This window comes from Lissotriton helveticus, chromosome 1_1 (genome assembly GCF_964261635.1).
Source record: "Lissotriton helveticus chromosome 1_1, aLisHel1.1, whole genome shotgun sequence".
NCBI classification, from domain to species: Eukaryota; Metazoa; Chordata; class Amphibia; order Caudata; family Salamandridae; genus Lissotriton; species Lissotriton helveticus.
Genome location: NC_136057.1, coordinates 571,544,724 through 571,570,669, shown reverse-complemented (window position 1 = coordinate 571,570,669; position 25,946 = coordinate 571,544,724). Strand labels below are relative to the sequence as shown.

Sequence of the window (25,946 nt, the reverse complement as noted above, 5' to 3'; positions counted from 1 at the left end):
GATTTCATGGCACAGGGTCCCTAGTGTCTCACAAGATAGGACGGGGAAGGAAGATAAAAGGGTGCCTGGAACCCTGGTAAAAACAGTTCACTTTATGCTATTGGTAATGGGCGGGAAGATTTTGTAAATCTTCTCAACTTTATTAACAAAAAAGTAGCTCGAGCTTCACATTGTGAGTTGGAGAGAGTGGTCGAGGCCCTAGCTGATAGTGGGTTTTCAATGTTGTTAAGCAGGGAGAAGATGCTTTTGTCTGGATTATAACAGCACTTTATAGTTTCTGAAATATAGTTGGCACGTGTTTTCTGGATCCGTTTGTGATAAGTTTTGACGGCGGAACGATATTGAGTTTTAAGGGCAGGGTCATACTTGCATCTTCAAACCCATTCAAGAATTTTGCAGTCTTTCTTCATCTGGGACAATTTCTCATTAAACCAGGGATTAGTATGGGTTCTGCGACTTGATGTAAGTTTGGCAGGAATTTTGTTTATCAAGAGCCTGCAGGAGCCACTTGTAGACACATCTATCAGCTGCCTCGAAGTCAACAGGCAATTGGGGTGTTTGAGAACTTAAGGTGTGCCTGAGAAGATTAGTATTAAGCTTATGCAAGGACGTTTTAGCAAATGCTGAGGGTCAATGCGTAGTGGCTGATACTCATAAAGAAGTGCAATAGAGATGAGAAAATGAACAGTCCATGCCATGGGAAGAGGGGGTAGGGCCCTCAGGGTAGATATGTTGGAAAATACTGGGTCAAGAAGATGTCCTGCCATGTGAGTAGAGCCGGAAACAAACTGCAGTAGTTGACAGGCAGCAAGATCAGCTAGAAAATCTGCCATTTTGCATTTGAGGTGGTCCTCAAGATGAAGATTGAGATCTCCTAAAATAGTAAAATTGACAGATTTAGCAGCCAAGATAGAGACCAATGATACAGGTGGTTGTTGCTGGAGCTTCACATTGCTTGATCGTTGCAGACAGTCACTGTCAGCACAAAGGGCTATTCCCACTGGAGCTTTATGTTGGTTGTCTTTGCGGGCAGTCAATTCTCAGTGAAAAGAGTTCACTTCTCAGTCCTGAGGACCCATAACATCAGTAACTTCACTTTTTCTTGTTATATGTGTGTTATGTTATAGGGATGTATATTGTGCAAATTATCTCACAAAGGGTATTCAGGCGGTGAAGAGGTTCTCACTAATGCCAGCCAAGAGTCCAGGGCCTGAGGGGCACCTCTTGGGGATAGCAGAAGCAAGTAGCAGGGCTCAGGCAGGTCCAGCTGGTGCTGGTCAGCTGGGTAGCTGCAGTGAGGGCCTGGAAAGTGTGTTTTGTCCCTGTAGCTCACCCAGGAGATCAGCCAAATGATGTTTGGAGTCACTCTGTGTAACCTGGTTTCCAAACAAACAGTTCCAATCCCTCATCAGTCAGCAGGCCACATCCTCTTCTTCAGACCGCAGGACAGTCTAGGGTACCAAAAGCAAGGGCATGCCTGGTGTCAGGTTCCTTTGTGTGTACTACAGGCAGGGTCCTTCGAAATGTAATCAGGGGAGGGCACAACTCCTCCCTAGCCATCTTGTAAAAAAGACCTTTCCCCTTCACACGTAGGCCTTCTTTGTTCTCCTGGCCTGAAGCAATACACAAAACATTGCAAGAGAGCCCTTCACAGTTATGTCACCCTGGACACAGACAGAAACCAACACTCTCGATCCTCTCAGCGATCGTGGTAACGGGACACATTATTACGCTCTCTCACTCATACTCATCCACAATAAGATAAACAAAAGACAAAGGAAGTTTAGAATATTTATTTAAAGTAGTGTGCCCTGAAATGCAGTATTCGTGCCACAATTAGAAAAACAAATGCATATTAAAACACTATTAGCATGGCTACTGAAACATATCCTATAAAAAGCCCTGTCATGGTACAAGACAGATTAGCCTAAATCCACCCCCCACTTCTACTGAAGCTGAATGGTTATGTAGCATTAGCATGTAGTATTTTAGGCTAACATAGGTAAAGCTACAGTGGGCCATGCAGCAGACAGACCGCAGGCAAGTTGCAGCAATCTTGCTCTCTCGCATTGTTTTAAAGTATTTTCTTTCACTGTTTTTATTACTTTAACACTTCTTTTTTTATCAGGCAATGTATGGTTAGGCTGTATTTTTAACCACACCTACTGGTTTCACCTCGTTCTCTGTCCACCACAGATTCTTCTGTTTGCGGTGTAGAGAGGGGGCGAGCTTCCCCACTTCCAGTTTCTGGCTAGGGACTACAGGGATTAGCAGTCTAGCTGCGCTCCCTGCTTCCTATTTAATGCAGATGGCGGCGCTGACACACAGCGGATGCACACAGTGGGTGCGCAGAAAGCACACCAAAGGCAAGCCTGTTTGCGCCGTCCACACCTGACTGTCACCAGGAGCCAGGATCCCTGCTCCTTTCTCCCCAGAAATTAGCAACATAATTAAAATCACTTGTTCGGTGGAGGAACTTATCCGCATAGGAAACTAAGCAAAGAGTTTAACCCCTAATGAACCCTGCTGTAAATAAATCTTCCCATCTCTCCTTGAAGGTCTATTAACTTGCTTAAATTGTCACTTTCAAAGCCTCACGTTGAACCATGGAGGAAAACACCTTCTGACCCTACCTAATCAGACCCAACCCTTGGTTATGACCTACCTTTCTATGTCCCTTTAGACTCTCTCACTTAGCCCCCTTGGGTCTGGATTTCTTTCTATTTAGGACATGGTGACCTCCAGATCACCAGATCTGAGATTTCTAATAGAGACCTGGCTAAACCTACCTCAACTCCCTCCATTGCGATCGCCCTTCCAAACAATTATCGCATATTGAGATTGGATAGGGAAGGCAGAATGGGTGGTGGAATAGTGATCATTTTAAAAGACTCTTTGAATATCTCCTTTATAGAGACCATTTCTGAGGAATGGGCAGAGATATGTGTCTTTAAGGTGAAACTCTTTCCCCAGTTCAGTTGGAAAGGAGCTCTTGTATATAGTCCCTAGAGGAGACTTTTAGTCACAAACCTTTGGAACTTATTGCTTTTCACACGCTTGCATCAAATAAATTCATTTTACTAGGTGATTTTAATGTACATAGCAAAGACCCCTTAAATACAGGGGCACAGCAACTCCTCGCCAACCTGTCCACGCTAGGTCCGAAAGAGATTGCTAAAGGGTCCATGCACACTGTAGGCCACACTCTGGATTAGATTTTTACAAATTCTTCCTTGTGTCCTGTGAGCCCCCTTGCCCCCTACTGTGGACATATCATTCACTAATCGGATTTCGGGTCTCTTTGTTTTGTGTACCCGAACACCCAAAGAATAAACCTAGACCAAATCTGGTGAGATAATGATGCAAAGTCACACAGGAAGCCTTCACCAAGGAATTTACCATTCCAGCTACAGGGGAGGCTGGAGATGTGTAAAAGGCACTGTGGATTATCACGTGTCTGTAAAAACAGCTATAAACAACCTGGCATCTATGAAAAACCAACTTGCAGTTACACATGGTCCAATTGCACCATGGTATACCCCAGATTTACTCAGGGAGAAAGCCCAGTGCAAAAAACTGGAGAGACGATGGCGACAAGCCCAAAACCCCTGAGATAGAGAGGCATATTAAAAAACCTTAGCGCATTACCATAGCTGCATTAAAAAAGCATGCAAGGTATTCATCTCACAGACTGGGAACTCCTCCAAAGAGCTATGTAAAGTCTTTAAATCATTTATTAACCCACAGGCTTGCTCAACAGATACCCTACCTTCACAAGCTCTATGTGATGCCGCTGCAAATCACTCTGAAGAAAAGGTTAATCTGATCTACAAAAATTTTCCTAGACCGGTGTAGCCAATGAACGTAGAATCCAGCTTATCCCTTCCTAATGCTTCAAGTACTTGTACCTTAGAGGATTTTGTACCTCTTAGGCCAGATTCCATTTGTAAAGCATTTAAGGCAGCAAAATCAGGGTCTCTATTAGAGATTGTCCCAGCTAAGATATTAGCTACTCTGTCTAATCAGCTCGCCCGGTTATCTGCTCATTACTAAATCTTTCGATACATTTCAGTAAGATTCAGTTAGACTGGAAAGCCGCCCAGGTCATTCCTGAGAAGATTCATCTCCCAGCCGCAGACCTTTAGAAATATTGCATTATCTTGCTTTTCCCCCTGATGAGTAAACTATTGGAAGGATATATTAGTAGACACTTTATGGAGTTTCCAGAGTCCAACAGGATCCTAGAATCCTCCCAATCTGGGTGTAGACCCATGCCTAGCACTGAAACTGCTCTCATAGCAGTCACAGACTATATCAGATGCACTCAGAATGAAAGCCTGCCTTCACTGTTAGTGCTGCTTCGCTTATTGGCATCTTTTAACACAGTATCTCATTCCAGATTGCTCCAGTGATTGGAGGAGATAGGCATTCATGGCACAGCTCTTCAATGGTTCACATGTTTTCTATCTCATCGAACCAAGACCATCAAACTGGGTCAGTTCAGATCCCGCACCATGGAGTTCAACAAGGGTGTGCTTCAAGGCTCATGTCTTAGCCCTACACTATTTAACATCTATTTAGCCTCCCATGCAAAACCCATCAGAGCTTACGTATTTACACCTCTTTCTTATGCGGACAATACTCAACTTCTTATCTCCTTTGTTAGAGACCTCCTTACTATCGAAGGATGTTTTGCATGTGGGATGAAAGCCATCTCGGCATGGATGGCTGAGAACTTTCTTTGGCTAAATACTAGCAAAACTGAGATCATGCTCTTCGCCAGATCCCAGCTGCTCTGGTCCCCGGATTTGGGGCCAACAGATTTGGGTGCAGCACCTACCCCCAAATCTACAGTAACTAAATCTGGGCGTTCGGTTGGACTAGACTCTAGATACCCCTATCTCCTGAGGCGGAAGCCGGGAGCCTTTCTATCCCTTCTACTCTGTCTTTTTAAAAACTGATTGAACTGTTTTAAAAATTGATTGTCACAAGTTACTTGCTTTTTAAACTCACCAGCTAGGAAGATCACTTGGAGAGCACTGCTTATTTGGGATAGGCAAAAGCACAGCGGATCTCAGCGCTGCTGCACAGCCCCCCACAAACACTCCCGCTGACGCCATTACCGGCCACGAGGGAGGCCACGCCCCTTTGTAGGCCACACACCCCGTCGCGAGGGAGGCCACGCCCCTTTTTAGGCCATGCCCCCGCCGCCGAGCATATAACACCGCTGACTACTAGCGACTGTTAGATACCCCTATCTCCTGAGGCGGAAGCCGGGAGCCTTTCTATCCCTTCTACTCTGTCTTTTTAAAACCTGATTGAACTGTTTTAAAAATTGATTGTCACAAATTACTTGCTTTTTAAACTCACCAGCTAGGAAGATCACTTGGAGAGCACTGCTTATTTGGGATAGGCAAAAGCACAGCGGATCTCAGCGCTGCTGCGCATCCCCCCACAAACACTCCCCCTGACGCCATTACCGGCCACGAGGGAGGCCACGCCCCTTTTAGGCCACGCCCCCCCTCCTCCCTATCTCTGGCATAAAATATGTGTATCCAGAGGAAGCGCAGCGGACGAGCGCAGCGGGAGCGCCGTTTGCGCACCGAAGGCGCGCCTAATGCAAGCCTGTCTGCGCCCGTCCGCGCCAGACCGAGCCCAGAGCCCAGGACCCCTGCTCGTGCTCCATCCCCTCGGAGATACACCCGGGAAACAGTCCTTAATTTAAGAGGTGCAATGACTCCCTGTCAGAGCTCATCACCGTTAAATGAAGGACAATCCCGCTGTGCACTGTGCCCATACAAACACTCACCACGTCTCGCTCTGAAACCCCGCCGGATGAACATGGCCTTATTGAACTGTAGATCCCTCCCAAAACATCAAGTAGAAATCAACATGCTTCTGCAGCCCTTAGAGATTGAGGTTCTCTTCCTCACTGAAACGTGGCTCAATGTCAACTCGGACCCAGACATCACCCAAGCACTCCCCCCAGGTTACCTTATAAAACATCTGGACAGACCCTCTGGTACCGGGGGAGGGATAGCTATTATCTACCGTGACCACCTGTCCTGCACTTTCAAGGACAGCCCAATCCAGGACTGTGAAAACGTCCACTTCTCCATTCACCTACCACCAGATACAACCCTCTCAGGGATTTTAGTCTATCGCCCCCCAGGATATCAACGACTCTTCTGCGATTCCCTAGTAGAAACCATCACCTCTCTGGCCTGCCTAACTCCCAACTTTACGGTCCTGGGAGACCTAAACCGTCACTTCGACGATCTAAACAACAAAATAGCCGCCGATCTCAAAAACGATCTAGCCTCTCTTGGTCTTAACTCAAAAAACAGCCATGCAACCCACACCTTGGGCCATATGTTAGACCCTATATTCTCAAACCTTCCGAGGCTAATAGTGAACACCCCTACCCCTATCCCCTGGTCAGATCATTTCCTTATCCCCTTTAACCTTAAGTTATCGGCAGAAATACCGGACACTCCCCCGGAGCAACCTCCATCCCGTCCCTGGCAGAAACTGGACACAAATGTATGGGCTCAAACACTTGCTCAGACCCTGCCAGCTTTAGACGACGACCCATCCCAGGCAGACGCGCAACTACGCGACTGGATAGCTCAATCCCTGGATACAACCCTTCCCGTCAAACCCCTTCCCAGTAAGAGAAGAAGTCTTAAATCCCCATGGTTTACCCAAGAGTTGCACCTGCTTAGGAAACAGTGTTAAAAACTTGAGCGCCTCTGGAGACGGGACTGGGCACACGAAAGCAAAAACGCATACAGATCAGCGATAAAACATTATAAATCCTGTATAAAAAATGCACAGACAATTTTTTTTGAGAAAGCAATACAGACAGCTTCTAATTCCTCCAAAGAAACCTACCGCATTGTGCGCCTCCTTACAAAAACCCCGGTTCCTGTCATTGCACCAGACCCATCTGGTACTAGATGCAATCAAATAGCAGAATTTTTCACTACAAAAATCAGTAATATCTTGGAATCCCTCCCACCCCCCACCCCCACCCAACCTCCCAGCATTTCTTCTCCGAGTGCAGAAACCCCACGCCTCCCAGCTTTCCCCGTGGTCACTACTGATCTGTTTATATCTACCTTACAATCAGTGAAAAGTGGGGCCCCTTCAGATCCTGCTCCGCTGAGCAAATTAAAACTGGTCGCCGATACGATCACGCCACCCTTCACCCAATTGATTAATAACTCTCTGGCCTCCGGCACTGTTCCAGAGAACTGGAAAAAAGCGACAGTCAGGGCGCTGCTGAAAAAACCTCACCTGGACCCCAAAGACTTATCCAGCTTTAGACCCATCTCTCTCCTCCCGGCCATGGGAAAAATCGCCAAATGAATTGTTAATTCCCAACTGTCTCTCTTTTTAGAGACCAACAATCTCCTGCGCCAATCCCAGACAGGGTTTAGACCAGGGCAGGGTACCGATACCGCACTTCTTCCGTAGTCGAAGAGGCACGAACCATCATAGATGCAGGATCAGTGGCAGTGATCCTCCTCGACTTAAGTGCCGCCTTCGACACGGTGGACCACTCCATTCTTCTCCGCCGACTCAGCTCGGCAGGAGTTTCTGATACCGCCCTGTCCTGGATCAAATCCTTCCTGGAGGGGAGAACCTTTCAGGTGTCCGACGGACCTGTGCTGTCCAAGACGTTCCCCCTTCAGTGTGGGATCCCTCAGGGCTCCTCCCTGAGCCCCACGCTTTTTAATGTCTACATGTCCCCCCTAGAGGACGTCATTACCCCATTTGGTATAAAAACTGTCATGTATGCTGATGACACCCAATTGGTGGTTCTTTAAACCACTCGAGTCAAAGTCTGGACAACTTGGCGGACTGCCTAAATAACATCCATTGCTGGATGTGCGAATCTCGCCTCAAGTTAAACGGAGGGAAATCCGAGATTCTACTGCTAGGCAACCCACGCAAACTCCCAACGTCCCTCTCTTGGCCTCTATGCATGGGCTCACCTCCTACCCCGAAGCCAGAAGTCAAGAGCCTGGGGATCTGGCTAGACCAGGAGCTTAGTTTTAAGACCCAGGCCAGGAAAACCTCTGGCATCTGCTTCGGTCTGATCCAACAAGCACGAAAGATCCTCCATCTTCTCCCCTTCCAATCTAGGAAAATGCTTATCCAGGGTCTGGTGAACTCTAGATTGGACTACGGAAATGTTCTGTACCTAGGAGCTCCGGCCGCAACCTTAAAAAAATTGCAATATGCCCAAAATGCAGGCGCCAGAATCCTTACAGGTACCAAGTCCAGATGCTCTGCCAAACCGGCTCTCAGAAGTCTCCACTGGCTCCCGATTAAAGAAACTTTCAAGGCCTTATGCATTACACATAAGCTAATGCAAGGCAAAGGCCCGCCAATCCTGAAATCCCTCATCAAACCCTACCACCCTAACAGACAACTCAGGTCTGACTCTCTCTCCCTTGCCTGCATTCCAAGAATAAACAGAGCACGATCAGGGGGAAGATTGTTTTCCTACAATGCCCCTAAACTGTGGAACTCTGTCCATTAGAAGAGAACACAACTTACTCACTTTCCGCAGGCAACTAAAAACTTGGCTCTTCCAATAAATCTAGCTCTCCCCCTCCCCCTCTGGAATAATAGGTTGTATGTCAGCGCTGGGACGTCCCCAGGGTAGCTACGCGCTTTAGAAATCTAAAAATAAATAAATAAATACTATGAAAGATCAGGTAATGGCTACCACTGACACCCGCCTTTATATGATGAGTCTGTTTCCTAGAGTTTTGCCTCTACCTCTGTCCTTTATGAGCAGAATTGCAGTGGCAAAGATGGTGCTTTTGCCTCAATGCCTTTATGCATTACATAACTCTATGTGTAATATACCCAGGTCGGTATTTCGGCAATTGAGATCGTTGTTGGTGCTGCGCACCTTCAGCACATGGCATGGTGGATGGACGAGGGAGACAAAAGGGAGAAGCATTTGTTTGATGGACTGATCCAACCGGAGAGTCTTCCTGTAGCATGGATGGAGGGAGGGGGTGTGAGCGTGGATCTACCATATGTCGTTATGCAAACAGCATTTCTATGGCAACATTTTGTGGAGCGCGTGCTATGGCACGCACCAATAAATCAGGAGTTAAGCATTTAGCAGCTGGCCCCCTGTACATGAAATGGCTGAGAGTATGTCCTTCAGGGCATAGAGGAGAGGCGGATGTCAGGTACCCGTGGACCTATATATAAATGACACCTATCTTACGTTTGAGCATGCATGTGAGGGTTTTGAGTTAGTACACAGGGCTGATGGAGCTAGTCAGGGTCACATGGCCCATGCACCCGAATATGCCCCCAACAAGAGAGACATTGGATGTGCTGCTTACTTGTGGTAGTGGTAGCAAAGGGGACACATACATTTTTCCTAGTGGTTCTGATTTTGAGAAAACCTTAAGCAGGTCCTTAGTTTGCAAAGATAGCTCTCTTCATGGGGCATGCAATGCTTCTGTTGTGAACTTGTCCTGTTATCTGAAGGGTACCCCAGCTGCCTTGATACGTCCAGTTTTTAAACTGCTCTTGAATGGGAGCTACTTGATGCTGAAAGATCAAGGTTGATTTGAAATGGAACCGGGCATCGCTTATTTGGTGACGGTTAATTACTAAGTCACTTGTTCTACACAAGTACTGCTTTCATCTGCCGGCAACATTTGGGGCGGTACTAAAGGGGGTGGTGATGGGCGGAGCATCTGGACCAATCAAACACTCACACCCAGTCAACAGGTCTGGGTTTATTCCATCACCGGTCTTTAGCCCACTCTGCCACCCCAGTTCAGACATGGCCATATGCAAATCAGTCTGACCCTGTGCCTCATGGGAACAGTCCAGCCCGAACTGCCAAGCCATGCCTTCCCTCGAACAGAAACAAGCTTCCTACGACCAGTTTCTGGCATTTCAGCCGTCTTCAGCCAGGCTTGCTTGAATCCAGTGGCAAAGTGAGCAAGGGACTCACGTCTGAGCATACCCTGCCAACTTATGGCGAACAAAGCGGTACAAAAGGGGGTGGTGATGGACGGAGCATCTGAACCAATCAAACACTCACACCCAGTCAACAGATCTGGGTTTAATCCATCACCGTTCTTCAGCCCACTCTGCCACCCCAGTTCAAACATGCCCTAGATGTCACGAGGGGCAAGCAGGGTTCTTACATTTGGCGTGGGAAGGCCCAGAGGTGCTACAATCTCGGCATGGTATGGTGGCAAGGGTGTCAGGAGGGTGGGTATCAGAGTGGTGGCTAGCTCCTGGCAGTGTCTTTTGGGACAGATATCAAAGCGTAGAAAAACGTAAGAGAACCTATAAACTGCTGCAATTGGTATTGGTGCTTGCCAGACAGCGGGTGGCAATATACTAGATGAGTCCACCAGTGCAGACACTAGAAGGGTGGATGAAGGACGTGGGCGAGGGGTCACTTCCGGAAGAGTTACAGATGAAGGCTTGTAGAAAGGATGATAAACTGAAGGAGGACCTAGTATAGTGGAGAGAATTATGCAGGACATTGCCCCATAGACAGGGACAAGGAAGTGAGCAGGCAGACACGCGGACAATGATGGTGCAGGGTGATGTAAACATTTCATTATTGTGTCGACACGTGACATGCTAGTGCGGGTATCCACTTATGTTATGATGATTTGTATATCATCTATTTCCTCTTGCTATGTTTATTGTATTTGACTGATGTATCACTGGAGATCTGCATGTTACAAGAAAAAGATTATGGATGAATGTATAGCAAATATGTGTACAACCGACCAGTTGGAAAATGAAAACCTAATAAATAAAGTTGTTAAAAAAAAAGTGCACAATCACTAAAAAGCAATGGATCCAGGTACCTGGTGGGGAAACTCATTCCTTACCAGCCAGGCAGACCTCTAAGATCAACGGGTAAATCATTTCTCACTTTGGCCCGAATTAGGAAAACACACTCTAGGGCAAAGCTTTCTCTTAATTGGCCCCTTGCTACTGGAATAAACTACCTAATCACGGAATTGCACAGACCGTTTCTATTTCCGCAAGCTTCTCAAGACAGAGCTATTCCAATACTAATACTGCCTTGCTCGTTGGTCTACTGTGGTGTTGGGATACCCTTCTAGGGTTGATTCATGTGCATTGTAAGTTAAATTAGCAAGTTAACGTTACCCCCATACCTTTGCATACCCAGATGGGCGCTCTACATCTCAACTGCTGCAATGATCTTGTCTCAGAACTCTCACCCCATGTGTTTTCCCACTCTCTTTTACTTAGCTATATGACACAACATGTCATAAAGAGCAGATGCATTCTTGTGTTATGTCTAGGTGCTCACAAACATCACACCCTCCTTTTGGTCAGGATAGTAGCACTAAAGAGAATGCTAACTGTAATATATGTAATCAGAAGCTAAACATACCCAAACATAGGTTACACATGGCAGTTACTGAAAAGGAATAGAAGCAAATGTCAATTTGGAATAATGGTGAAATCAGGGTGCTTTGGAGGAAATCATTGTGCCACTCACCATCTTAAAGGCTAGAGTCTCCATAAAGGAGTCTGAGTCCACACATGATGCTTGGTCAACCGCCCATGTCATGGGCTCCAAAGACCAGGCAGGATCTCCGGTCTCATGCGATGGCAAGACAGATTCCCGGAAATGTGCATCCATGTCAGCAAAGCCTGTATCCAATGAGCTATGTGCCAATACACAAGTTTCCTCATAGGCTATTGGCTTAAATCTTGCATTGTGAAGAAGGCACAAACCCAGGGAATTGTTCTGAAAATGGATCACTAAGGGACTCATTAGCAGCCCAATGCTCGTGGTAGTGGGTGTCTGCTAAGCCAAGCAAATGTCCAGTGCCCATTCAAAGGGGCACCTGATACAGTGGAACAGGGGTTGCATGTAGTTAAACCAGGCAGGTCTATATGTTAGGGACCAATCAAGATTCGGCTCCTGTAGTGGAAACATTCACAATAGTGTTGGAGCATTGCCAACTCCAGAGCACCTGCAAAACGAGCATTCACTGCAGAGAAATAAGAACAGGACCAGAATGCCGCACATGAGGAAAAACAGCAACAGGAATCCTCTGAAAACATAAGGATAAATGGAGTGGATAAAAGCTGGTATTACTCTAAAGATGGTTTAAAAAGAACTAACATGGCCTTGAGCCCACAACCTTAAAAAAGTAGGAAAGACCAAGGAACAACTGCTTTTTTGTGGAAACCTCACGTTTGTGGCCGCAAAAAAGGGTAATAGCATGTACAAATACTATTTTGTGAGTCACTGATTCGCAAAATAGCATTTGCCACTCTCGCAGTTAGGAAGGGGTGTCCCTTCCTAATAGCGAGTCAGCATTTCCGGCCGCAAAACACTCGCAGTTTACCACCTTCTCCAAGTAGGTGGTAAAGCACTCGCAAAGGTTAAGGGTTCCCCTTATGAGTATGTTGGAAAATATTTTTTAAAAGCAGGCAGTGGTCCCAGAGACCACAGCCTGCCGTTAAAAAATTGAAACTGAAAAGTTTCACTTCTCTTTTTTATATGCATCCCATTTTCCTTTAAAAAAAACAGGCTGCATTTAAAAAAAACTGCGGGCCGATTCACAGAACTAATCTGAGACAAAACCCTAAACTTACTACTTTTGGTATTCACAGAAGGCACTTACGATTTTTGGTATTTACAGAATGCACTTACAACTCCCAACTTTACGTCCGCACTCAGGCCGGAATTTCCGCACCCGGACCTTACTCTCCAAACCCGGACTGTACTCTCTGGCTATGGCTGTTCTCTCTGGCTTGAGCCGTAATCTCTGTCTGGGACGGGATAAAGTGTAATCAATGGGCCGGATTGCAATTTTTACAAAAAGGAACATTAGGAATTTGTGATAAGTGGTCGAGGAGGTCATGAAAAACAGTTTGGGCAGGGAAATGGGTATAGCCAGACAATACATCAAAACCCAAAAAAGTTTTCTCCTTTGCCTCATTGTACATGCAGTGCACAATTTTTGCTAAGCAGGAAATACCTCCCATTGAAGACTACCGTAATAAAAGGGAGAATTGCGGAAACTGGATTACCTTTCAGAAAACAAGCTAAATTAAGCACTGAAGTATTACAGGCACTGTGAATTTGAACTTGACACATTTTTCATGCCCATTAGTTTCTGTTTATGGGTTAAATTAAAAGGCAGAAATACATCACTGCAATTCAAGTAATGCCATGTGTGTTAAGCCTACCCCTAGTCTCTACGGGTGGATGTGCAGGAATGCCCGTGCTACAGACAAAAGGTGATGGGAGGCTGCTTGCAATAAGTCTACCCACTACAATATCTCAGGGTAGCATTCCAACCCTCTGTTCTTATGCTTACAATACTATATCAGTTTGGGCCGTACTACAGTGGCTCCCCTTAGCAGGATAAAGTGGAGGGGGCAGCGCAGGGGGCAGAACAAATAAAAATACTACTTACCTGCTGACTAGACGTGCTCTTCAGCTCCGAAATCCCAATGAACACAGGCTCTCAGAGTCCCCGGCACCAATCCAGATGATGGTCTCATGCTGGTATTATCCAGCATGAGAGCAACACCTGGGCTGGGCACAGCATGCTGGATTCGCACTGCAGTAGGTACTTGGAGCCTGTGCTCCTGAGCCCTTCTGATATCTCCAAGCAACAGCTTGGAGATATCCAAGTGTGCATGTCAGTTTGGCTGTCCTAAGACAGCCGGCCAAACAAACATGCACACTTGCAGTGCCTTGCGCCCACCACTCCTCCTGCTGCTGATGGCCCCACCCTCAAGACTTGGCTCTGGCTCCTACAAGTAAAATAAAATGATAATAAAGCAGCTTTTTCAATTGCTTTACTATGATTTTTATTTTAAAATTTTTGATTGACTGGTTCCAGCAGTGGGGCGGTGCTCCTCTGCCATAACGGAGGAGCCGCCCCTGCCCAGCTATATGCAAATCGCTCTGGAACATGCTCCAGTAGGAACAGTCCGGCCTGAACTGCCAAGCCCGGTCCTCCCTGAACCGGAACACAAGCAACCCATGACCAGTTTTGCCCTTGTGATGGGCTCATCAGCCAAGTACAACTTGGTTCCAGATACACAGTGATCATGGGACCCACATCACATCTAGGCATACCCTTGCCACGTAAGGCACTACATGAAATACAGAAAAAGAGATGGGAAATGAACCTTTACATGGCATCATAAATCCCAAAAAGGATTTTGTGTTAGTGCAGCATCACAAAAAGGGGCATAACTTTGATGCAATGTAAACATGGGACTATAGAGATTTAAGTTCCTGATTCAAAAACCTCTTAGTGAAATAAGGTTGACAAGTAAAAATGACACAGACATATCAGACCCAACTGATGGCCCAGGCAAAAAAAGTATTTATTTTGGGGTGTCATTCACCAAGCACCCCCCACCCCCCACGTAGCTACTCCCCTGGTTGCCGATCAGCCTTAAAAGGCAGCTAGAAACCCTCAGACAGGATATTCCCAATTTGAAGTTGAAAAGAGAGGCAGCAGCCGCTAGGAGATCAGGAGCACAAAGGAAACAGAGCCAGGTGAGAGACTGTCTCCATCTGCAACTGTGGGTGTCTTCTGAGATCCAGGAACTATGGGATCCTGCACAGTGCCGCAGTTCTTAGGCACCCGGGTGGCCAAGATTCTGAAGCTGCAACAATGTGGACTACCTTAGTGAAAGGCAATGCTGCCCGCTAAAAGCCAATTGAACAGCTGTTTAAAAGCTCCTTTCTGTATCCGAACGCATAGTTATATATGTGTTGTGTGTGCCTGTGTAAGTGCAAGCAGGAGCTCTTGCCAAAAAACTAAAGGTGTTGAAAGGAAAGACTTAAAAATGAGTTCCCTCAGTTTTAGCTAGCCATTTAGGCCCCCTTGCCCTATCAACAGCCTGCCACTGTTTCAGTGGGCAGCAATAATTTTTTATTGGTTTTATAACTGTTCCTAGATAGCAATGCTTGTACTTGCATGCTGTATGCATAGCAGCCATCTTGGAATGCTTTGTTTTGCTTTGAGTAAAAACATTCTAAGATGACTGCCTTGCAAATACACACACACGGCCGCAATCTTGAACAGCTTTTTCTTAAAGTAAAACATGTGTCTTGACAGCTAAGTACATGAACACAGAATGGAACACATTTTGGAATGTTTTTTGTTAATTTGTGCGACAAACTATTGCAAGATGGCCAATAATGCATGTGCACGCATGTTGACCACATGCGAAAAAGACAGCGCCAGAGCCAAGAAGTTTCTGATGTCACAGCGCTTGCCATAGACAAATGTCTATATCGGTTGTGTAACATAACAATGCATGGCTTAACAACATAATGCGCTCTTAAACACCACCATGTCTTTACCACGCATGCCTTTGCCACGCATGCTTTTACAATGAATTTTGTTGTAAAGGCATGGTTTGTAAAGGCATATGTGTGGTAAAAATTACATCCCAGCCCCCCTGAGTCCTAAAACCCAGACCACAGCCCTGCAATTCACCCCGCCACAGCCCTAAAAACTACCCGACCCCCGACCCTGAGGCTTAAAGGAGCAGCCCCCAGCCCAAAAACCTACCCTGACCCTAGCCCACCACCCTGAGCACTAAAAACTATGCCAAACCCTCCCCTGCCCTGAGCCATAAAACCCAGCCCAGCCCTTCTTACCAATCTGCATCCTGGTCCTTTCTGTCTCGATCCTTCCTATTCCTCTCCCCGCCCATCCTCTTGGCAACTAGAGCACTGACTGCCTTTACCACGCATGTGCCTGGTTAAGGCATATGTGTGGTTAAAGCAAGCGCTGTTCTGCTTACGTTGTAATGGCAAGCGTGGTTTAGCCTGCATTGTTTATGCCGTTTCCCATCTCTAGTCGCCTTGAGAAAAAAACAAGCCCCAATCTATAGAACAGAAAAGAAATGTGTACCACACTTTTATTTTTTAAATGATCAAAAATATGTAACAGCATTGGTTTTCTAAGAAAGCAACTTTTTATAATATTGATTCCTAATAAAGCTACAATATATGGTAGTGAGACAGATATAATTGTGCTGCATTTGTTCTATAGAATGGTTATTGTACATATAACTAAACTGTTTGTTTAATGAAACAGAAATCTATAACATAAAGACAGTTTAACATTATAATGTTGATTTTACTTGAAAGAATCAGTGTCATAAATCCGACAGGCTCCAGGTTCACCACAGTGTGAGGTTTCCCATTTTAGACATGTGGTATCAATCGCGGCACCAAAGAGAATGGGTGATGGAATTGAACCTGAAAGCAAGAACACATGATTAATTATGATATTTGATTAGTATGATTGTTTTGTGTTAGATACATTTTGTTCATTTAGCATATGAATTTTGTTATTTTATTCCTGCGAATGTGTAAACAAACGAATGTGATGAACTTGCATATGAAGGACAGATGTGCCATAAGTAAAGCATGACTAGATTTGAAATATTTCAGAAACCAGATAGAGTCAACTGTTTTTTAAAGAACCTTTAAAATGCACATGAATATATCCGATCACTTTCTGGTCAGTACTTATCTTAATATACGTTTTCACACTGCATTTCTTCTGACTCTAGTGTTTTAAATAACAGATTAAAATATAACCCACTTTAATGCTACTCAGTTTACCAATCTCAGTGTGAATTTTTCAATCCATCTTGCCAGGGCTCTAATTTGTGACTTTCAGAGATAGTATCCAAAGAAGAGGGCAAAGCCTTTGCGTGGCCATTTGGTCATCTACTGACCTGCTGGACCGAAAAGAAAAAATACAAAAGGTTCTGTCGAGTGCTTACTATGACTTCAATATTTTTCTTCAATATTTTTCTCATTATTCAAAGAATAAATTACAAGAAATGCAAAACCAAACCGGCTAGGGTATACTCTTATTTTAATATATATATGGCTGTCAACAATACATAGTGGCGCATCATATGTGAAAGAATTGTGGCATTCGGTGCTCAGTGATATTTGTGAAAGTGTACTATATACAGTGATAAGAGAAGGGGAAGGAGGGGGAATCGGCCAGTAGTACAAAGTTCTTCAGATAGTTCGGCGGACCACGAGTATTAGTCTCTGCGCAGAATCCAAAGTGCTGGTCTAATTAGTTCTAAAGTCGACGTTTCAACCCTGGGAAAGCACTCTTAAAGTGTCATTGCGGGTCTTCATCAGTACTAGGTACGGGGGGTGGGTTTTCAGACAGCCTGTTGATTAAAATGAACTGGGGTCAGGTTTGGATTTAAAAGAAAATTAGCCAGAAAGTGGTGTACTCCATGTGGTGGTAAAGACTCACCTCACGGGGTGGGGCCAGGTAAGCTTCTCTGAGGCTGACTCGAGCAAGGCCACTTGTAATTCTAGGCTGGTTAAATGTAATCACTCCCTTATTTCGATGATTCTACAGGAAGAAAATGGGTGTAGGAGTTAGTTCTCCACCCAAGTAATTATCATAAAGAGATATCACGGGGTTGAGAGCATTCAACTCCAATCTCAATGGCGCTTAGTCAATGCAATCCACTTATGTGTTTTAACATCAAGGCGAAGAAAGACAGATAATTGGTGGCCCAGAAATAATCTGTCAAGAGGGAGAGTGAAAAGTAATGAAACTCTTTCCCAATTAGTTGTTAAAGCATACAGTTGAGCATGGAAAAATGCTGCTAAACCCTGCTTACCTCAAAGGTCCACGTATTCTGTTACCCAATCGCTGAGGTGCAGTGATTAATCGCTACCTCGTCCACGATCGCTAGGACCAGTATAAGCTGGTTGGGAGAGTGTGAGGACGCTCTGTTTGCCTCTGCGCGTTGATCAGTTGCCTAGCAACCAACCTGGCGCAATAGTTTCGTGTCCCATGACGTGTCCAGAGGGCCACGGTTCTCGCTGGCAGTCTGCCCTTTGAATCTGCGAGGGGAATGTCATTTAAAATTCTAAAACAAACAAGATGATTCACCCCCCAATCACAGATCTGGGTTCATTCCATCGTTATTTTGCTCACCAAGCCACCCCAGTTCAGACATGGCCATATGCAAATCAGTCTTGAATCTGTGCCTCATGGGAACAGTCCAACCCGAACTGCCAAGCCATGTCTTCCCTGGACCGGAATCAAGCATCCTAGGACCGGTTTCTGGCTATCAGCCGTCTTCAGCCAGGATAGCTTGACTCCAGTGGCGTAGTGAGCAAGGGACCCACGTCTGGGCATACCATTCCGACATAGGGTGAACAGCAAAGCAAACAAGATGATAGATGAAATGCTGCACAATGGTAAAACATTAACCCCCAGTCACAGATCTGGGTTTAATCCATCATTATTTTGCTCACCAAGCCACCCCAGTTCAGACATGGCCATATGCAAATCAGTCTTGAATCTGTGCCTCATGGTAACAGTCCAGCCCGAACTGCCAAGCTATGTCTTCCCTGGACCGGAATCAAGCATCCTAGGACTGGTTTCTTGCTATCAGCCATCTTCAGCCAGGACAACTTGACTCCAGTGGCGTAGTGAGCAAGGGACCCACATCTGGGCATACTCTTCCCACATAGATTGAACAGCAAAACAAACAAGATGATGGACGGAATGTTGTACAATGGCAAAACATTCGCCCCCAGTCACAGATCTGGGTTTAATCCATCGTTATTTTGCTCACCAAGCCACCCCAGTTTTGACATGGCCATATGCAAATCAGTCATGGGAACAGTCCAGCCCGAACTGCCAAGCCATGTCTTCCCTGGATTGGAATCAAGCATCCTAGGACCGTTTTCTGGCTATCAGCTGTCTTCAGCCAGGATAGCTTGACTCCAGTGGCATAGTGAGCAAGGGACCCACGTCTGGGCATACCCTTTCCACATAGATTGACCAGCTAAACAAACAAGATGATGGACGGAATGTTGCACAATGGCAAAACATTCACCCCCAGTCACAGATCGGGGTTTAATCCATTGGTATTTTGCTCACCAAGCCACCCCAGTTCAGACATGGCCATCTGCAAATTATTCTTTAATCTGTGCCTCATGGGAACAGTCCAGCCTGAACTGACAAGCCATGTTTCCGGTCCAGGGAAGGCATGGCTTGGCAGTCGTGCTGGACTGTTCCCATGAGGCACAGGGTCAGACTGATTTGCATATGGCCATGTCTGAACTGGGTGGCAGAGTGGGTTAAAGAACGGTGATGAATTAAACCCAGATCTGTTGACTGGGTGTGAGTGTTTGATTGGTTCAGATGCTCCGTCCATCACCACCCCCTTTTGTACCGCTTTGTTCGCCATAAGTTGGCAGGGTATGCTCAGACGTGAGTCCCTTGCTCACTTTGCCACTGGATTCAAGCAAGCCTGGCTGAAGATGACTGTAATGCCAGAAACCGGTCCTAGGAAGCTTGTTTCCGGGTTAGGGAAGGCATGGCTTGGTAGTTCGGGCTGGACTGTTCCCATGGGGCACAGGGTCAGACTGATTTGCATATGGCCATGTCTGAACCGGATGTATGACATTACAACGCATACTTTTACCACGCATACCTTTACAACGCGGTTTTTACATCGCATACCATTACAACGCATAGCGCTTTTGGGTGTTGGATAGTGAATAGTTTAATTTACTATTCCAACTCCAGTCCCCGTGGACACTAGGGAAGGTTATTGGATAGTAAATTAACCTATTCCCTATCCTAGAGCGCCCCCCAGCGCAATGCGTTGTAATGGTTTGCGTTGTAATGACCGCGTTGTAATGGTAGTGCGTTGTAAAAGTTTCGTTGTAAACAATGTTTACCGTCTGAACTGGGGTGGCAGAGTGGATTAAACTCAGATCTGTTGACTGGGTGTGAGTGTTTGATTGGTTCAGATGCTCCGTCCATCACCACCCCCTTTTGTACCTCTTTGTTCGCCATAAGTTGGCAGGGTATGCTCAGACGTGAGTCCCTTGCTCACTTTGCCACTAGATTCAAGCAAGCCTGGCTGAAGACGGCTGTAATGCCAGAAACCGGTCCTAGGAAGCTTGTTTCCAATCCAGGGAAGGCACAGCTTTGCAGTTCGGGTTGGACTGTTCCTTGGAGGCACAGGGTCAGACTGATTTGCATATGGCCTTGTCTGAACTGGGGTGGCAGAGTGAGTTAAAGAACGGTGATGGATTAAACTCAGATCTGTTGACTGGGTGTGAGTGTTTGATTGGTTCAGATGCTCCGTCCATCACCACCCCATTTTGTACCGCTTAGTTCGCCATAAGTTGGCAAGGTATGCTCAGACGTGAGTCCCTTGCTCACTTTGCCACTGGATTCAAGCAAGCCTGGCTGAAGACTGCAGTAATGTCAGAAACCGGTCCTAGGAAGCTTGTTTCTGGTCCAGGGAAGGCATGGCTTGGCAGTTCGGGCTGGACTGTTCCCATGAGACACAGGGTCAGACTGATTTGCATATGGCCATGTCTGAACTGGGATGGCACAGTGGGTTAAAGAACGGTGATGGATTTAACTCAGATCTGATGACTGGGTGTGAGTGTTTGATTGGTTCAGATGCTCCGTCCATCACCACCCCCTTTTGTACCGCTTTGTTCGCCATAAGTTGGCAGGGTATGCTCAGACGTGAGTCCCTTGCTCACTTTGCCACTGGATTCAAGCAAGCCTGGCTGAAGACGGCTGTAATGCCAGAAACCGGTCATAGGAAGTTTGTTTCCGGTCCAGGGAAGGCATGGCTTGGCAGTTCGGGCTGGACTGTTCCAATGAGGCACAGGGTCAGACTGATTTGCATGTGGCCATGTCTGAACTGGGGTGGCAGAGTGGGTTAAAGAACGGTGATGGATTTAACTCAGATCTGATGACTGGGTGTGAGTGTTTGATTGGTTCAGATGCTCCGTCCATCACCACCCCCTTTTGTACAATTTAAAATTCTAACCATCTTTCCTGGTACCATGTGAAATTATTTAATTATCCCATGGCGGCATGTATCCCTTTCCATGCGCTGGTGTTTAGCCCAAATTATCAATTGAGCTAAGCGGCTAGCGTTGCACCGCACGTAGATCTGTTGCCTAACAACCAACCATGTGTGCTAGCATCACGTCTCCTGACATGCCCGGCGGGCTGCGGTTCTAGCCGGCAGTCGGCCTTGGAATTCTGTGAGGGGATTAGAGTTGAAGTGTAGATAACAATTCACAGCAATTCTCGATATTCCATGAAAAACAATTAATCATGGTTGCGTTTTCATGTGCTAGCTTGTAGCAGAAGGCAGGAGGTTTCAGAATAAAGTGACATAGGCAGTGCATGCTGCTAGAAATTAGGCACGCATTTTGCACAGTGTAACATGTATCAAATCATTTCAAACAACCACAAATAATGATCAAGCATCCACCTATTACCAGCTGCGGTACAGGGGTTGCCTTGGGTGTGTGAATCATTGCGTTTAAAAGCAGTACAAAGTAGTACCACCCAGCTCAGGGCATGATATTTTAAAAAAAACATTCAATTTCTATTTATCATAAGACTGAACCGACAAATTCAACGAAAGGCATAATTTGTGCTATGGTAATGCCACCTAACTACATGCTCGGTGTTCTATGGCCATTCAATGTGCAATATGAGTATATTCACAATATTCCTAGACCGTTCTATATCTATTTTCCTGAAATGAAGTCAACCCTAATTGTTAGCAGAAAATCAAATGCATCATGTGCATGCATATTGACAATTTAATGTCCCTGCACCTATCTCTTGATCGAGCTGTCATACATACTGGAAATATGTGTGGTGGAGATGGCGATAGTGCGGATAGGTGTCAAGGAAGTTCTGGTGTGTGTCTGGTCCAACGGTAGACATGAGTGATACATAGAGCTACAGTTGTCCCATTTGTCTGGAAATGTCCTTCATTTCATTCAACCCATTCTGGACTGAGTTGAGGGAATGCATCCATCTACACTATTTGTAGTTCAGTGATGTGGTGATAGACACCCCCCCTGGCATTTAGGCAAATCTTTTCTAGAACCCACCATTTGATGTCATCCGATGTGTGGTTGCGTGTGGCGAAGTGATCAACCAACGGTGCCCCCAGTGTTTTGCATCTTACTCTGCTCATGTGTTGCAGGATCCTGGTTTTGACTTTCTGTGTTGTTTGACCAACATATATTTGTGCACAAGGGCAAAGAATAGCATATATCACATGTGAATTATTGCAAATGGTGAAATGGGACAATTTGTAGGTTCTGTTATTATGTGTGAAGTGCGTACCCTCTTGGCATGAATCACAGGCTTTGCACTGTCCACATTTGTGATGCCCGGTCACTGGCGGGAGGCCAAAGTAACGGCGGATTGGGTGGTTCAAGGAATCCTTTCACTACCGCGTCCTTAATGTTCTTTCCCCTTTTGAAAGCAAACAACGGTTGCTGTGTAATTTGTAGTTCACCTGCTAAAGGGTTCCAATATTTCTGCATTATCTTCTTTATGTCGTTGCTCCTTGTATTGAAAGTTGTTACACAAACAATGTTGTTAGTCTCTTTGGATTTTTCTTTGACCTCAAGCAACTGGTCCCGAGGAAAATACCAAGCTCGTTTTTTGGTCCGCTTCAAAAGGCCAGTCGGGTACCCTCTCTCTGTCAAATGTTTTGTTAGTACTTCAGACTCCTTGAAAGTCTCAAATATTGCCTATAGGGCAAGTTATCACTTAAGTTGCGGGGGTGATTTGAGCCATACATCAGCAAGGTATGCCTCCGCATTGGCTTCCGGTATGTCGTAATTTGGCAGCAACTGAGTTAGCATTTAGCTCAGCTACACGAACTTTCACCGTTAACTTGACCAAACGTGCGGGGCCATTTTGTATTTCCTGGCTTCCATTTTGTATGAACATGCGGCCTCGTGGTCAGCATGCCCTTTTGTCCTTTCTCTGTACCAATGACCATTTACTTTGCCCGGCAACAGGCTATTTTTAGCACTGGTCAAGCTCACACATGCGTACTCGAACATTTAGATTAATGAGCGGTCACCTCTTAGGAATGTTCTCTAAAACTGACCAGTGGTACTAAACTCCTTCCACATGTTGGCTGTGTCCCAAAAATGCCCTTATATGTACCTAAACTGTGAGAAGAGTATACGCCTACCTTTTATTACTTGAAAAAGGTCAAGGTGCACCACTTAAGCGTTTTTGGAAACTATTATCTCTAATAAGGTAAACAGCAATAATCACATCAGCTATTTCTTGTATTCTTGAAGGTTCTTTATTCAGTTCAGTTGAAAAAAACTATACACAGGATCTACAGCCGACGCGTTTCGTCCTCAAGGGACTTCTTCAGGGCTGTTACAAAAAAGACAATATACAAGACATACAGTTAAAACTTACATTAAAAACTATTTAAAAAGCAACTAAACTGATGCAAGAAATGCCAGGCTTCATCAACAGTACATCACAAGATTGGATTTAGTACAGATCCTATATTTACACTGCCATCAAATTCTGGTATATCTCAAATTGACTTGGTTGTATAAACGTAATTTGTTGAGTTCTTCTATCTAGTTTAGAGGTAGCACAAAATCTCATTTTTAATCCTAATTTGCAACATTAACGTTTTATATCATTTATATATAAAGAGACAGTGCTGCTTTAAATAACAACATATTACTAGTTTTTGCATGTCGTTCTCCATATTGGCATGTCCCTCTATGTTCGGCTGCCCCAACACCCTAGGCTTATTGAACACCATGAGGGTTAAGTACTGAAAACCCCAAAGTCAAAAGCAAGGGGAGTAAGTTAAGTACTGAAAGCCCCAAAGTCAAAAGAAAGGGGAGTAGGGAGCTAACAACTGTGTATTTAGCGCAGAAAAGCAATCATACCAAAATAGTCACTAGCGATGATGTCCTTAAATCTCCTCCTGTTGTAAAAGATGCGTAAGTATATCCGTAGAATTGTATTGTGGTACAAATGGCATCTAGGAGTGATTGACAAGAGATCATTAATGAAAGAGTGATTGGAAGACAGGAGATGATAATCACTCAACGGACCACTAGTGATTCCATTGACTTGAGTGAATTTCAAAATGAAAAATAAAAAAACAAAAAAACCTATAACCTACCACGTTTTTTCAGACAATTGTCCGTAAAGGGTTCTGTTCCGGCAAATCAATAGAAAGGCGGTATATGTCCATTCGTATTTGATTTCAACCAAATTACACCCGTAATAAGAGGTGTTTCAATATTATACATTCAAGCCACCTATGGGATAAACACAAGTATTTAGAATTCCTCCTAAGTGACGGATAATAAGAGCTAGTACATTCTTCGTTACCAGGGGGAAATGTTGGTAGTTAGAGTCTAAACAAAGGGCAGGATCATGACACTTACATCCAAAATGAGGATCATAATCCAATAGTAGTGGAACCAGGGTAGAAAAGGTAGAGGGGAACTTCCGTCTGTCGTCTATGAAAAGCAAAAAACGGATAGTATAAACATTATTTTATCCTAAGTGTGAGGGGAAAAGGCCTAAGTTACATCGCATGGCCACCCTTATTGGACATGCCATTATGTGGCAAACCAACTGAAGTATATATCTACATCTCAGTTAATGTTACTGGGCAATATACATATCTTACCTACTGATATTTTCTTATTGTTGGAGGAATATATAATGGTCCTCTTGCCTAGAAACTCTAAGGAAATCAAAAGAAAAGAGAAAAGATTCAGTAAGTGATAAAAGTCCTTAAGGAGCTTCCTGTTTAACTATGACATCTCATTAAAGAGAACTCCTTTATCTACATAAGTTAAAGGAGAATAGGTTAAAAAATGATTAACCATTATACTAATTTAATAAAAATACCATTCTTGTTTACCCAAAGCTGTCTATGGGGCTCAAGATCTCTGAAATTCCCATGTCTAATCTATGAGGGAATGCCCTTTACCTTAATAAAGTAAGCTGTAGCATCCCCTGGTTCCTGCGTGGCCCGATGAAAAAACTTGCAAAACAACGTCCTCCTCCGTCAGGTACCGGCAGAATACTGATGATTTATGCTAGGTTTATATAATAGAGTAAACTATCTCTAATTCCCTACACCTGGTTTCAATCTGCCAGTGAAATCGGCGAGTACCGCAGTGGCCATATTGTGTAAGTGTGAGGTTTCAATGTAAAATTATCAAACGAAGCTACGCGGCCGCCATGTTGTGTCAGAATGGAGTCCCGTTCCGAATCAGAATTACTATTACTCGTTCTGCCTAAAGTCAAGGATGTTTACATGAAAGCGCCCAGAATGAGAGCAAATCTTAACCTGTTAATCGGATCTAGATGATGTGAAACGCATTTGCAGCGACGATCTTCGATATTGTATCCACTCGCAGCGGACATATTAGTTTGGGTACAAGTGTTATAGAACAAAAAAGGGAATGAATTTACTTCCTTAAGTCAATACTATTTAAAAGGGAGGATCCCAGAAGGGAAAGATCTTTGATAAGATCAATCAGATTATATAGAAAAAGAAAAATGCGTCCTTAGTAGCGATCCTCAGAAGTGGATCTAATCACGGCGGCCATTTTGGTTTGGGCAAATGTATAATAAAAACACAGCGGCAATATGTTCTTCCCAGGAGCTACTATACCCTTTTCAAGTCTAAGAAGTGAAAGGCAGACTATCACTAATATAAATTTCATTCGTATACAAAATATGGTTTTTATAAAATTGCATATTTGTCAACTAATCGGCAGAAATAATTTCTCACAATTATGTACATGCGGAAAATATAACTATGGGCATCCCTATCTGTGTAGATATTACCCAAGATACTGGAGCCATATTATAAAATAATGTGGATAACACAGATCAGTCTGAACCAATACTAGAGGCATAGCATGGTGGCCATATAAGGTAAGTTCTGAATTGGGAAACTAGTTTTGTATGGTATATAGTTTCAAATGCAAGAGGAAGAAAAAATAGGGGTTTCCCCAAAATAATTCTCCCTCTATAGTCCATCATGGA

The 25,946-nt window shown here is 44.8% G+C and overlaps 1 protein-coding gene across 1 annotated transcript in view; it reads right to left on the bottom strand.

The window, feature by feature from the left end:
- LOC144813884 (solute carrier organic anion transporter family member 1A2-like) overlaps nucleotides 1–25,946 on the bottom strand; it is a 1,119,068-nt gene that overhangs the window by 16,146 nt on the left and 1,076,976 nt on the right. The window contains exon 14 of the mRNA XM_078674060.1: nucleotides 16,180–16,297. Within this exon, the coding sequence (XP_078530186.1) occupies nucleotides 16,180–16,297 (118 nt within the window). The remainder of the gene's footprint in view (nucleotides 1–16,179; nucleotides 16,298–25,946) is intronic.